Source organism: Vicia villosa, unplaced genomic scaffold (assembly GCF_029867415.1).
Source record: "Vicia villosa cultivar HV-30 ecotype Madison, WI unplaced genomic scaffold, Vvil1.0 ctg.000004F_1_1_1, whole genome shotgun sequence".
Lineage (NCBI taxonomy): Eukaryota > Viridiplantae > Streptophyta > Magnoliopsida > Fabales > Fabaceae > Vicia > Vicia villosa.
Genome location: NW_026704934.1, coordinates 2,286,503 through 2,301,993, shown reverse-complemented (window position 1 = coordinate 2,301,993; position 15,491 = coordinate 2,286,503). Strand labels below are relative to the sequence as shown.

At 35.9% G+C, this 15,491-nt stretch overlaps 1 protein-coding gene and 1 long non-coding RNA gene across 2 annotated transcripts; one reads left to right on the top strand and one right to left on the bottom strand.

Annotated features, from left to right (window-relative positions):
• Window positions 1-513: 513 nt before the first annotated feature.
• On the bottom strand, window positions 514-1,164 carry LOC131621357 (uncharacterized). The gene is made up of 3 exons (XR_009289557.1): window positions 1,011-1,164; window positions 651-713; window positions 514-527 (listed from the first exon to the last, which is right to left on the bottom strand). It is a non-coding gene; the product is annotated as an uncharacterized LOC131621357 (long non-coding RNA).
• An 809-nt stretch (window positions 1,165-1,973) lies between these two features.
• LOC131621457 (lysM domain receptor-like kinase 3) lies at window positions 1,974-3,956 on the top strand. Its single transcript, XM_058892509.1, has one exon. It carries the CDS (start codon window positions 1,974-1,976, stop codon window positions 3,342-3,344), a length of 1,371 nt encoding a protein of 456 aa, XP_058748492.1. The 3' UTR covers window positions 3,345-3,956.
• Window positions 3,957-15,491: the final 11,535 nt, after the last annotated feature.

Here is a 15,491-nt window from a genome sequence, read left to right as displayed (position 1 = left end):
AGCTTGAATTGTCAGTAAATGTCAGTTCCTCCAATGTTACAACACCTTCCTTCAGAGTCACTTGCAGGTCCCCAGTTCCTGATAACGAAACCATCAACGCAACCATAAATGAGCATATTTGGACAACTATACTTGTGTTTGCTAATTATGTTAAAACACAAGTATGACTAAACTTAAAAGAATAATAGGTTGTCAATGCAAAAACTGCTGCTCATCACCTATAACAAAAAAATAAACACAAGTAGTTATACTTTCTAAGAGGATTAATGGGTCATACATATTTCAAACGCGCATAAAGTTGTTAATCAAGAAGGAAGACACCAGCCTCAGAAACATCTTTCTATCTACAGACGGTTAGAGCAATTTCAGAAGCTACTAAATAAATGTCAGAGTATGATACTGAGGTATTATAAGGAATGACTTACACCTGCAAGGATTTTATTTTCTTATTAAAATCAGGACATCCACAACATAATATTTATAGAAAGGGAAATAACCACCACAAAAAGTTCTTGCAGAAAACAAAACTAAACAAAAACCAAAAGTTGGTTCAGCCAAAGTAAATAGTCTTTGTACCAAGATTCATAACACAACAATCTAACAATGAAGATTATAGAACAACAAAACATTGGTTGGAACTTGAAACATACCATATTGGAAAAGAACTTGCGACCGAGATCTCCTGAAACCCTAATCCCGTGGAAGGGTCGGATCTGGAAAAAAAGTCATGTTAATGAGAATTGACAATGGATAAGGTCAAAAATCATCAAGAAAACAGCTGCAGGGCAAAAACAACCAAAACCCTAGTTCATCATTTTCCCAATTTTACAAACCCTTCAGAAATTATTAGAAGAACATTGTTCATCAAACATCAAAACCTCAAACACAGATAAATCCCAATATTCATAAAAAAACCTAAACAATTTGTTCATCATTTCCCTTAAAATCAAAACCCTTCAGAATCGTGAGAGAGGAAGAGAGATCAAGAACAAAAACCAGAAATACCTCACCCGAGATTCAGATTCGTAGCTTTCGTCATCATCTTCATAGATCTTCAACCAACTCAACTCATTCATCTAAAATCGTTCAACATCGTTCATCACGAACCCAACAACATCAACATCACCATCATCGTGTTCATCATCGTCCTCAGCGCTCAACAGAACAAACAGTGTCAGGAAAGAATACAAATTGCAAATGTAGGAAGAAGGAAGAAGGAAGAAGAAGAGGGAGAAGGAGGAAGAAGAGAGAAAGTGAAGGAAAGGACGAGAAAGAAAAAGAAGGAAAGAAAGAATGATACCTGCAAACAGTGTATTCATTGGGAAGACCATGACTGCTGTTGCTGTTTTGCAGAGGAAACTTTTCTACTTTTTCTCGTCCATATGCAACCGGTTCATGGGTTGAATAATATAAAATAATGGAGACAGCGAAGGAATGGCACAAAAGGTCTCAATTATGTAACTAATACCATCTAATTGCCTGACAAATGATTACTTTGGACCTAATTTGCCCCCATAAGTGAGATTTGTCACTTAATAAAGCAAGGGTTAAGTTGTATAATCCAGCACAGTTTTCTTTCTTATATTATAGATTTCCATACTTTACATTCAAGTTGAAAGTAACATATCTCAAAATTAAAAATAAATATAAAATTAGAGAATAAAAGTCGTCTCCCAATCCCAATTCAAAATAGGTACTACCCGAAGCAAATATGGGTAGTTAATTAGATGGTTGCCGACGCCATTACAGCCCACACACCATGAACAAAACCTCCAACTTAACAACGCCGACTATTAAGAAAGCGACGAAGAAATAACCCACACGAGTATTTGCACTTATTTTATTTCAGTTTCAGTTGTGTCCACATCGTTGAATCTTCAAACCCCACTTGACCCTCTCACAATCTTCACTTCCATTCAATTCACAAATAATACCCCTTCAATCTTATGTATTCAAAACTCTTTCACTTTCCTATGTGCAAAACCAAAATGGCCATTAACGCTTCTACCCCAAAATCAACCCCACCTTCACATCAACAACAACGCACAAACCAAACACCAAGAACACCATCATCATCATCAAAAACACCATCAAAAGCATCATCAAAAACATCATCAAAAACATCAACAAAAACATCATCAAACCCCACAAATCCCAAAACCCCTTCTTTCTCCGACAACCCATCCACCTCCTACGCCACCACAACAAACTCCACCGGCTTCCGTCTCTCAACCGACACATCCATCTCAAGCCCAACCTCCCTCACCACCTTCCGCAACACCCTCCCAGAAAACCCCAACATCTACGACTTCTCCGAAATCTGTTCCGCCACAAACAACTTCCTCTCCAAACGCTTCTCCTCCTCAACCCCATGCTGGCACTGCACCCTCCGCGGCGCTGACGTCATCATCTTCCAACGCAAATTCCGCCGCAAACTCCAAACCACCCAACTCCGGGAGCTTCTCTCTGTCGTCTGCCGTAGCCACCACATCAGCATCATCAAACTCCTCGGCGTCTCAATCTCCGGGGAACATATCTACCTCGTGTACGAATTCGTTAACGGCGCTAACCTCTCCGATTGTTTACGTAACCCTCGTAACGTTCATTTCACAGTTCTTTCTACATGGATTTCGAGAATGCAAGTCGCCACGGATCTCGCTCATGGACTTGATTACATTCACAACAAGACCGGTTTGAATTTCAACTTCGTTCATAACCATATCAAGAGTAGCGCGATCGTTGTTACTGAATCTGAGTTCAACGCTAGGGTTTGTCATTTCGGCGCGGCTCAGCTTTGCGGTGAAGCCGTTGAGGAAAACGAAATCGCCACCAAACAATTGGGGGAAAACGAAATCACGGAGGAAGTTAGATCCAAGGAGTTCAGAACCTCCAACGTTGAATTCGAAGGTGTGAGAGGTTACATGTCGCCGGAGTTTCAAACCACCGGCGTGGCGACGCAGAAGTCTGACGTGTATGCTTTTGGAGTGGTGATACTGGAGCTTTTATCCGGGGAGGAGCCGTTGAAGTTTAGGTTTGACGAGAAGAGCCGTGATTTTGTGAGGAAATCGGTGATTGAGTCGGCGAGAGCCGCCGTGGACGGTGGCGATGGTGGCGTGGAAGGGAAGCTGAGGATGTGGGTGGATAGGAGGTTGAAAGATTCGTTTCCAGTTGATGTTGCTGAGAAGCTGACACGTGTAGCGTTGGATTGTGTACACGTGGATCCGGATCAAAGGCCTAACATGGGACGCGTGGCAGGGAAGATTTCCACGTTGTATTTGAAGTCTAAGAATTGGTCTGATAACATGAAATTGCCTGATATGTCTTTTTCTTTGGGTCCTAGATGAGCTCTTCTTAATCATAGGTCACATTTTTAAGATTTTAGAAATAAAAATTGATTTTTTTTAATTGAAAGAACAAGTTTTTATGATATGATAGGAGAGGAATTGATTTTGTTGTTATTTTTTAATATTGTATTTGGATGATTCGATTGTGACTCGAGTTGTGGAAGATGTATATAAATTTAGTTGAATTATGAAATGGGTTAATATAAAATTAAGTAGCCATTTGTTTTCTTCCAACATGCTTCGCTTTCAGATTTGAAATTCAAAGGTGGGATGTTGGAGGATGGCAATGAAAAGTGTATTTAAGTGGATGACGGCTGAGGCATTCTTGGTGGCATTAGCTTAGATGAGGTGTTGGTGGTTATGCATGTTAGTGGATTTTTTTTTTCAAACAAAAAGGAATGATAATATATAACAAAAGAGGAAAAACAAGAACACAAGGAGATCAAATCTGTTAATGAAGAAGTCTAAGTTTAGGGATACCTTCTTTATCGGCACAAAAATTAGTTTCTTTATAAATATGAGTGATCATGAAATCAATAGTAATTGTGAAAGTCTGACACTTAAGTCGACGAGGCTTGATATTCCACGACACCAAGTTAGAGTTAGAAAATGCATTAACAACAAGAATGCAGTCCGATTCCAACCAAAACTTCTGCCAACCAAGATCTCTAGCTTTCTCAATAGCCACCATAACGGCACAAAACTCCGCAAAATCTACTTTCCCTTCCCCCAAAAAATTACAAAAGCTGCCAAGATGATCACCCTTGTGATCTCTAAAAATACCCCCCATAAGAGCTGATTGAGGGGGAACCTGTAGCCACCCCATTAATATTTCCTTTTATGCAAGTTAATCGATTGATTTGGCCAACTTTTGAATGGATGGATTTTTATGTAGTAACTCCAGTCTATATGATTATGCAGTACTTAAAGTTTGAACCAGAAAATGTGAAAGAGAAAAAAATGCGCACACCCATTGTGAATTTAGTTAGTTCATCGAAAAATAGAAAAGCTCGGAACTATAAATTGAAGTTCAAGCAAAGAATAAAGTTTTCAACAAAAAATTATTTTGAAATGGTTTAGGAAACTATTAACAAGGGGCTATTGAAGTGATACAAATCCAATTTGTACGAGTATAATTGTATTAAGTATAGTTGTTTTGAGTCTTATACGAAAATAAGTTTATCAAACTTGGAAGAAAAGGGTCTAGAATAAGCAAATACTAAACTCAATGAAGATAGGCAAATATTACATGCCGTGTAAAGGGAAGTTTCTAGTCGATCATTGATCGCAACACACATATGTTGGTTATAGCACTCGTCCATTGGTCGCATCATTCTCCTCTTATTGGGCTTAGGTTAAACCACCTGCCCTATATTGGACTTGGTTAAACCATTCTTCACCCACTTACGAAACATGGGGGTTAATGTATCCTTAAAAATTAATGATATGAAAGCTTAGTCAAAGGGAGGAAGCTACGCTCTCCCGAAGAACAAGGAGAATAACTAGGGGTGCAAAATAGACATGCCCGCCCCGCAAAAATCCCCAAAAAAGGTAAGGCACAGTAGATGATGCGGGGCTAAAATTTTGGTCTGGCCCACAAAAAAATAAGGGTAGAGTAGGGAAGGCCCGCGGGCACTGCACCTTTTAAGCCTAAAAATCATAAAAATTATTTAAATATTTGCGTCCGCAAAAAAAGTGGAGCGGGTAGGACGAGAATATTAAAGGGCGCTGAAATAAAACCTTCGTTCGCTTGCAGAAAATTGCAGGAAAAAGGGGATGCTTGATGGGCTAGGCCCATTTTTCCACCCTTAGAAATAATAGTTTCCACGCTCCTGATAGGGGTAGAATAACCACTAACTGAGTCCAATAATCTATACCTAATATGTTTATATAAATACCTAAACCACAGGGTTGAGAAGGGACATTAAGTTCACATAAAATTCAGATATATAGAGTTTCTCATCACTCTGGTCGAGCGTTCTCTATCACCATCAATAACTCTTAAAATCCCCATATAGCCCTCCAAATACAACGCTATCCATATTGTACGTTTTTAGCAAGTCGAGTTGATGTCCATTGAGGGACCGTGGTAAAATTTACATGGGCTGCCCTTGTATCTTACGGTTAAATTGCTATCTACATCTTTAACCCCTATCAAAAATGGTGAACAAACGAGTAATAACTTCGGCCAATAGTAGTTTTTTTGACGACCAGGACGCCATAGCGGAGATGCATGCTGCTATGAACAATATACGTCGCCATAATCAAACTTTAGAGGAAAATTTCCTCCACCTCTAAGGAAACCAGCAAGAGGTCAGATCCATTAAAGAGACAGAGGTGTTGGACTCCTAGCCTCTCTTTGACGAAATATGGACGGTTCCAATACTAGAAATTTTAAGCCGCAATCACTAGCTAAGTTTAATGGGTGTAGTGACCCCTAGGAGCATGCCACCTCCAACAACACGCATATGAAAACTAGTGGAGCCTTTGATTCCTTAGAATTCATCCTTCTGTTAAGTACATGAGTCTACCATAAATCTCTATTACCATCTACAAAGATCTAGTAAAGAAGTTGGTTAATCAATTTTGATAAACAAACTCAAAAGGATGTCTACCGCTAACTTGTTCATCATTCGCTGAGGCCTTTCAGAATTCTTGAGGGAACATATCGCCTATTTTAATGACGAGACCATCAAGGTCGATCATCCTAACCAGGAGATGTTTGTAGACACTTTTAAAATGCACTAATTGGGCAGTTTAATGAGTCCCTCGGCCAGATGTCGGCTGCTTCCATGGAGGAAGTAGTGACATACACATAATATTACAAAGAGGGAGAGGATAAAAACACATAGAATAATACCATACATGTTAATGAGTAGATAGCTGGTAACCCTAATAAATTTCACAACTTTTGCGCATGAGCCACCACACTTCTCATGTTAAAGACAGGGAGACCTTCAAAAAAAGCGGGATGCTTATAGAGAACTTCATGCCCTTGAACTCTCTCGATGAACAAATATGGCACAAGGTTCTTCTCACGCATGATATTCCTATTCTACCAGCCCCTAAGTCAAACACCTTGGGGCCTGAACCCAACATGTGATGTAAGTTTCATAAGGTCAAGGGCCACCACACAAAGGACTACTACCAACTCAATAAGAAGACTAAGAGCCTGATCCAAGAAGGTCACTTGAAGAAATACACTTGAGGCAACTTCACTCGGACATATGGCAACCCTAGCTCTTAGGGGCGAGACGCCTCTAAAACCCTAGATCTAAGAAGGGAATGAAACCAAGCAAAGGAGGAAAAGACAGGTTCATGCGTCACACCCTTAACACCATCACACGAGGGTTCGCCGAGGGCTCATCAATCAGCCATGATTTAGGCAAAAAGGAAACTTTGGAGTTCGAGATTACTTATTGTGATAGTTTTCGCCAAGGCTCACCTATCACCTCTCAATGATGAAGATTTAGCCTCCTGTCATAAAGGAGCATGGGTGGATTTCCTTTCTTAGGTTATAATCCCTCAAGACGTAAGTGACGTTGCATCGAACTGGGTTACCAATTCTCTTGGGTTATTTATTGCTTTTGTTTTAACTCATTGTTGTTGTCAAATTATGTTAACATTTTATCAAGAAGTTGCACAAGTTATCCCAGACATCATGTCCAACATCGGCTCCCAAGAGCAAAATTTCAGATTGTGGAAAGGAAGAAGAAGCATTTCTTTGTTGAACTATTCTTCCTAGGTCATCATAAAATAAGATGGAGATAGTTTCATGAAAATTGGCGTGTTCACTGATTAGTCACCAAGTATCTAAGAAGTTCCAAGCATAAAGTTTTGAAAGATCCATATATTTGTCAAAGTGTTGAGTCAGTTATCCAAGACTGTCAATACATAAGTTCAAAGCAATGAAGTATCTAATCATTTTCTTAATAAAAGGGAAATTAAAGATAATCAGAACCTTGGTGTTCCATTCGGGAACTAGATATGGATGTAGTTGAATAACTGAAGAGCTTGAACAGTTGTACTGGTCTTCTTCAAGCTGGTGCAATACGGAGCTGTATGGTTAGAACTCTAATGCCCAAGTCAGTTCAAGATTCTAGATGAGTGTAGTGAAAAATAGAGATTAGAAAATGTACCATGATTTTTGCGTGTGCACTAATTTTATACCTAGGATCAAGTGAAGTGGATTTGAGATGAATTAGGCCTTAACCATTTGGGCATATGGTCGACCTAGAACAGTTGCCCTAAGGTTTTACCGGGCACTGAAGGATTTTGGGAAACTTTAAGTGATGTCAGTCGGCCTCCAAGATGTTACCCGATGTGAAATTGAATTAAAACACCTGAAGTCAGTTGAAAAAGAGTGGAAAACAAGCACTTTGAATGAAGTCCCATCATTGAAACATCTCATAGTCTTCTTCTAACATGTATGGTGACGTGACTAGCTATAGCATGGTGCGGTTTACAGTGCACTTGTGTGTACTCAAGTTGGCATGTATCCACAAGGGGCCGTTAATCTTGTGACTTCTTTTTCTAGTTGGTCTAAATCCTTCAACTGTCGTTTCCTATAAATAAGAGGAATTGAATGTTTTTAAGTTTTCGCAACCCTTTCCATTCAAACTTACAATTACTTTATCAGAGAACATCTTCTTTCCTTATTCCCTAAGAATATCATTATTAGAGATCTTTAGCGTTTTTCTTAATGTTTTTACCTTTCTTCCTTTTATCATGCTTCACCAATCTCACATAACCATGTACCATCCTAAACTCAGTTTTTTATCTTTAAAATTTCTTGTTTTCTAGCCAGGATGAATGATAATATGGCCGAATTTACTAATTCTCTATTTAATTAATTTTTATTGTAGGGGAGGTTAGTTTTTTTATTTAGTACGTGAGATTAAATGATTTTTTTGAAATTATTTTTTTAAATAATCAAAATATTATATTTGGGTCTAAGCCCATTTCACTTGCTGCTTAGCTGTCCACTTCCTCTCACATTTCTTTTAATTCATAAGTATATATGGTTGATTGGTATATAAACATTAGTTTTGTTCTTTTATCAAACATTAGTTTTGTTCTTTTATTAAAAGATGTGGTATATAACCATTAGTTTTATTCTTTTAATTCATAAATACATGTGGTTGATTGGTATATAAACATTAATTTTGTTCTTTTATCAACCATTGATGTCATGCATACATTGATGTCATGCCCACAGATTCTATAGAATGTTAGTTTGAATGAGACAATGCATAATGATGATTATATACATGAAAGTGATGATGATGATAATGTGAAATGAAAAGGAATCAATTGCAGTTGGTGAATGGATTATCACTCATGGTATTTGTGGAGCTTGCATATTTAATGGTCCATATTTGTAAAACAATGTCATTTTTCCTTGTGAGAAAACTATACCTGCTATTATATTTCCAATTGTTGTAGCCTCAAGTAGAAACATAGTTGCTGAAAACTTTGCATGTTCCACATCGATTGTTTCAGCCACATAATTACTGTTTATATATCAATCAAACACACACACTAATGAGTTGAAATTGATGAGAGAGTAATTGGTAATTGGGCTGATTTGAATCTTAATAATTAATCGGACTTAGGCTCAATTATAATATTGACTGCCACGTAAGCAGTTAAAGAGAATATTTTATGCAATGTCGCAGTCAGGGGTGTATCTGAGAGAATCTAGAAATTGTGAGGGGACTTTTAAAAAAAATATTTACTAGGGGCTAAACTAAAAACTCGCTAACATTACAGGGGGTTTGTATATTTGTTCCATCAATTTTACATCATTTAGAATTTTGTTAACCCCTTCCAATTTTAAATTTTACAGACGTGATAGTGATGACTAAAACACAAAATATATTTTTAATGAAGTTGCATTGATGAGTAGGATAATTTTACTTTTTTTACATAATTAATTATTTTTATTAAAATTTATTTAAAAACTATTAATACAAGTATCAAAAGATATTTTTGAACTTAAGACCACATTTTTTTTGGTAACATGGAGGGCCTAAGCCCAAAAGAGAGAAAACCTACACAAAAACAAACCTGGGATACTTAACACCCCTTTGATCTCTATCATAAATATCAACAAACCAAGGAGGAATATCAATAAACACACTAAATTCACAACCAAGCTCTCTCCCATGCAAGGTCAAACGATGAGCACACTCATTCGTCTCACGATACACATGCAGAATCTCCACCTTCTCCAACTTCATCATCTCCAAATGAATTTGACGAACTAAGTTGTACCTTACAACTTCTCAGGCATGCTTTTATTGCAAATATCAACCGCTTCCCTCGAATCTGATTCAACCATTACCTTCTGATACCCAAGCTCCCTAACCATCTTTAGACCTTCCAAAATGCCCCAAAGCTCAGCTCTCAACGGACTACTGCTTCCCACGCCTTTAGTAAAACCACCACACCAAGCACCTACTTCATCTCTAATTAAGTTGTAACACCCCATATTTTACATTTATTAATTTAATGGGAGTTTAAATTAATTTCTTGGATTATTGGTATTTTAATTGGACTTAAGTTGGAAATTGTGTAAAATAAGCTATTGGGCCAAGTTGTGGTTAGTAATGGAGGGGTGTGATTGATAAGCCCTATTACTAAAGTTATTTTGCTTTATTTTCATAAAAGAGTGAAGACTCATTTTGGTCCCTCACAAATATTACACGAGTCAAATTAGTCATTCACAATAAAATAGACCCAATTTAATCCCTTATAAAATTTAACCGGGTCATATAAGTTCTTCTGTTAATATTTTTTTCAAACCGGTTTTTTCTTAGTTTTAAACCGTGACTGGACTGCCACGTTGAATTTTATTTATTTTTTATTTTTTAAATACTAAATTGTTTTTCATTTTTAATTTCATTTTTAAACAATTATAAATTAATAAAAAAGCCAAAATTATTTCTTATAAGGAATTGAACTTAGGCCCGTGTGCTTAATCTTAAACAATTCTAAATTTAAAATAAAAAATACAAAGTTTGTATTAATATGGTCTCGAACCTAAGTCTCTTTCGATTAAATGACAGTCAATTTAATGCAATAGAAATTGATTTGTCTATTTGTAAATGATAATCACTTTACTAACAATAAAAATTAATTTATCTAGTTGTTATTGATAGTCACTTTACTAACCGTGGAAATTGATTTGTCTAGTTGTAAATGATAATCACTTTATTAGCAATAGAAATTGATTTATCTAGTTGTTAATGATAGTCACTTTACTAACAATAGAAATTGATTTTTCTAGTTCTAAATGATAGTCAGTTTATTAACGATAGAAATTGATTTGTCTAATTGTAAAGTGAAAATCATTTAACTTGAAGGGAATTGGATTTGAGACCTCATAGGTAAAAAATTATGTATAGAATTTGTTAATATTAGTAGAAAACATGGAAATTACTTATTTAAAAGTTACTTCATAAGAAATAATATTTGCTTTTTTGATATTATTCATTGATAACTGTTTAAAAATGAAATTAAAAATAAAAATTAATTTAGTATTTAAAAAATAAAAATAAAAAAATTCAACGTGTCAGTCCAGTCACGATTTAAAAGTATGAAAAAAACCGGTTTAGAAGTAGGAAAAAACCGATTTGAGAAAAATATTAGCAGAAGGACTAATATGATCCTGTTAAATTTTGTAAGGGATTAAGTTGGGTCAATTTTTTTGTGAGGGACTAATTTGACCCGTGTAATATTTGTGAGGGACCAAAATGGGTCTTCACTCTTCATAAAATAAGAAAAAAAGAAAGAAATTGGAAATTAGAAGAAGAAAACCTAAGAGGAAGATGGAGAAAGCTCATGGAGAAAAGAGATTTTCGTATTCATGGTGCAACCCTCACAAAATGGGTCATAACTTCCTGCTCGTAACTCCAAATCAAGTAATTCTCAAAGATTCGGATTTTACACGAAATTTCCTTCGATTTGATATTTTAATTCGTGTCAGGGAGGTTCTCGATGAGGGAGATAAGCGAGTTTGAAGATTGGGAATTCTTGCTGAAAATGAAGAAAAGAGGCTTACGGGTTTGATGGAGAAGAAGGGGAAAAGTCCAGATTCTTGGCTAAGGTAAGGGGAGACTCTTTCAATTAACATCTATTATTGGGTTATGGATAATAGGACTGATATAGGTATATTATCTCATGTCAATTGAGTCGTATGATAGAGTTGGGATTTTGGGGATGTTGGTTGATAATTATCTGTTTTGATGAATTCCATGAATTTGGTGTTGTATGATGTTTGATGATGCATAATATATGTTATATGTGTGTATGATATATGTTGTGTGGCTGTTTTGTGGTGTTTTATCAACTTGAATCGAATTGGTCGAGGTTGAGGAATTTGGGATTCAGGTTCGTATGCTGTCAATTGCGATGGGGATCTCTGATGTGGTCAGTTCGCGCCGCGTCCAATTGTTGGCGCCGCGAACTGCTTGGCAGAAAGCTTAAGGAGAATTATTTCACTAAGTTTGCGCCGCGTCCCTTGTTGGCGTCGCGAAGGCGTCGTTTCCTGGCAGCACGTCGCGGACAATGTGTGGCGCTGCGTGCTGCTAGTAATTTTTGAAAAGTTTAAAGATGCATAACTTTCGAACCGTTGGCCTGTTTTAAATGGCGTTTCGAGCAGGATGAATCTTATGAAATATTATTTGTGTTATAATAATAAAATGAGCAGCATCTTGAATTTATTTTATCATCATTTACTTGTTTTGATGTATGATGTGTTGTGGATATATATGATAAGATATGACGATGTATGCTATGTTTAAAATATGAGTCGTATGGTGACTTGTTTGAATGGTATGACGAAACTTATAAGACATCCTATGCGAGGATATGAGTATGATGTGAATATTTTGTTAGTTTGATGAATGACGTATTGTTGACATATATGATGAAATGTGACAATATAAGATGTTGTTTTGAAAAACATTATTATGTGATGATTGTTGAGAATTGTATGATGATGATTGCTTTGTTTGGAATGATGTAGATACATGTATGTTCTTTCTTATTAATGATGATGATTGATACGGACACATGTATGTTCTTTAATGATGATAATGATGATTGATTGTATTTGAATGATGCTAATGTATATAAACATACTTTGATGATGATGATGATGATGAAATGAGTATTTGAAGATGTTACTCATTAGACTTGACGATGGTATAAGTATGTTCATGTATGTTTGCATTCATTCATATTCATTGATGATGTTGTATCCATGATGATGTGTTGGATCAGTAAAGGGCATGATTCCTATTGTGTGGAATCTGTGCTGGCAGGGCCGTATCTTGATGATGTTGGATCGGTCATGGGTTATTCCCATTTGATGATGTTGGTACCACATGCATAGTGTCATTTCATTCATATGCATGATTTTATAACATGATTGAATGTTTTCCGGTGTTATGATTTTTTTATGATGTGTTGGTTTGATGAGGATGAAACTTGTCTGAATTCTGGATATTTTTTCAATTGGGTGAATGATGTAACTATATTGTGTTATTATTTATGATTCAATAACATTTGTTAATTTGAATGAGACTCACCCTTACTGTTGACATTTTCAGATTGGCGAGTAGCGGCTTTTGACTTGGTGAGGATTAGCTCAAAGGCCAGTTTGAATAGTATAGCGTCGGTGCATGCTCTGATATTGTAACACTGGGGGAACGCTAGTTTAGAGTTTATGATGATACTCTATTGTGTTGTTATTGGAGTAATTTTGTGAGATATTGCATAGATGATGTTATGCTTATCCGTTGATTAATGTTCCACTGTGTAGAAACATGATTTTGTTAAATTGATGATTTGCCCCTAAGTGAAGCATGACAATTGATTTATGATAATTTGTTTTAAATTGAATTGTGGCACCCTTGTTTTTATGTTTTACTCTGATTAATTTATTTAATTTCCGCGGGGTTTAGAAGGGTGTTACATAAGCCACCACAACCAGAACCGCTATGAGGAGAATGAGCACCGCCGACATTAACCTTGACAAAGTCACCTCTAGGGACTTCTTAACCAAACATCCTTTCAACTTTATTATGCTCCATAAATTTATTATTGCACACTGCAGCCATGTAATCTCTAACTTTATTCGCAACAGCTTCCTACATATCGAAGGGCCTGCTATAATTCCCATCATGGATTTGTTTGTTCCTCCACCCCAAATAGAATGGCAAGCAGTTGCCCACACATAACTCCAACTATCATCCTCATGCAACATAGAAATATGGCTATTATCAAGGTTGATAATAGTCCAACTCTACAAATCACAGCTATGAAAATCACCACAAAGTTTAACCGAAACAATATTCATCCAGACCTCCTTCACCAGCTTACAATCTCTCAAGGAATGAATGGTGTCTTCTTTATAATGACCGCATAACCGAAAACTCGTATTCCCAAGCCCAAAAACATTCATCTTTTCCCCTGTCAGAATTCTATCATGCCTAATTAACCAAATACAACACTTAACCCTCTCTAGAACTATCAATCTCCAAATGCTCCTCCAACTATTACTCACGGTCAAATCTTGCTCCTCTACTAACATTTGATAAATGCTTTTAACCGATAAGCTTCCATCTTCCAAGGTAGTCACTTCAAAAGTGTCTTCAGAATTATCAAAAGTCGGCGGATGTATAGAGACAAATTGAAGCTTAATGTCATTAGGAAGCCGATCTAGTAACTCCCAGTTCCAATCACCATTAAAACCAACAAGATCACAAACCTTGGCTTGTGCAAGAGTATTAGGAATAATCACATCTTTCTCCTCAATGGTTTCTCCTTTACTCACCCAGAAATCTTTCCATGCATAAATAGTACTACCATTTCCAAGATTCCATCTCCCTATATTCAAAAGCATTGGAGACCTTTTGGATATAGCCTTCCAAAGATTTGAATCAATATTTTTAGCATGAATATCTTTAGAAGTATCTAACACCTTATACTTACTCTTAAGCACCCTGCACCACAGCTCCTCAGCACCATTTATAATTTTCCCTCCCAACTTCATGATACATGCTTGATTCCTCATGTCGAGATTACGCAACCCTAACCCTCCAGAATCTTTACTCGTAGTAATCTTCTGCCAACTAACAGCATGGTGCTTCCTATGTTGGCCCGTATCTCCCCATATGAAGGCATGTCGCATCTTATGAATCTCTTTAATGCAAGCTTTCAGAAGCATATTAGTCATCATATGGTATATCAGAATTGCCTCCATAACTCTCTTGGAAAGCATGATCCTCCCAGCAAGGGAAAGATGTCTGGATTTCCAACTAGTAAGCCTCTTCGCAATTTGCTCAATAACATAATCAACCCACTTATCGACATGACATTGATGAGTAGGATAATTTATTATTTATTATTTTTGTATAAAATTAATTAATAATTAATTATTTTTAGTAAGTGTTTTTTTTAATGATTTGAAATTAATTAATACAAGTATTAAAAGATAAAGTGAAAATTCATTTTGGTCCATTACAAAAATTACCCAACTAAAATTAGTTCTTCACATTAAAATGGATCTGATTTAATCTCTTACAAAATTTAATCATACCATATTAGTCATTTTGTTAATATTTTTTAAAACTAGGTTTTTTTTCTAGTTTTAAACTGTGTGGATTGTCACATTAAATTTTATTTATTTCTCATTTTTTTAAATACTAAATTGATTTTTATTTTTAATTTCATTTTAAAACAATTATATATTAATAATATAAAAAAGACAATTATTTTTTATAAGGAGTTGAACTTAAGCCCCTTAAACCACAGCTTACGTCTTTACCATTAGACCAATGTACATTCATGATAAGTAATTTCCATTATTTCTAATAATCTTAAACAATTATGAATTAAAAACAAAACAAAAAATTTGAATCAATAAGGTCTTGAACCCAAGTCCATGTTGGTGTACAAGGTGATGAAAGCAACGAGGAATAAAAGAGAAAGTAAATGGCGGTTGCTATTAATGTGTAAGAAGAAGAATCACAATAAAAGGGTTGTTACAAATGACAACTATAATAGTCTATTTATACACAAAGTAAATTGCCACATATGCCTTAAGAAAAGGTAAACTTAATAACTAAGCAAACATTA

What these genes read in the sequence shown, in the direction of transcription:
- LOC131621457 (XM_058892509.1), top strand. Translation starts at nt 1,974, where the DNA reads ATGTGCAAAACCAAAATGGCCATTAACGCTTCTACCCCAAAATCAACC.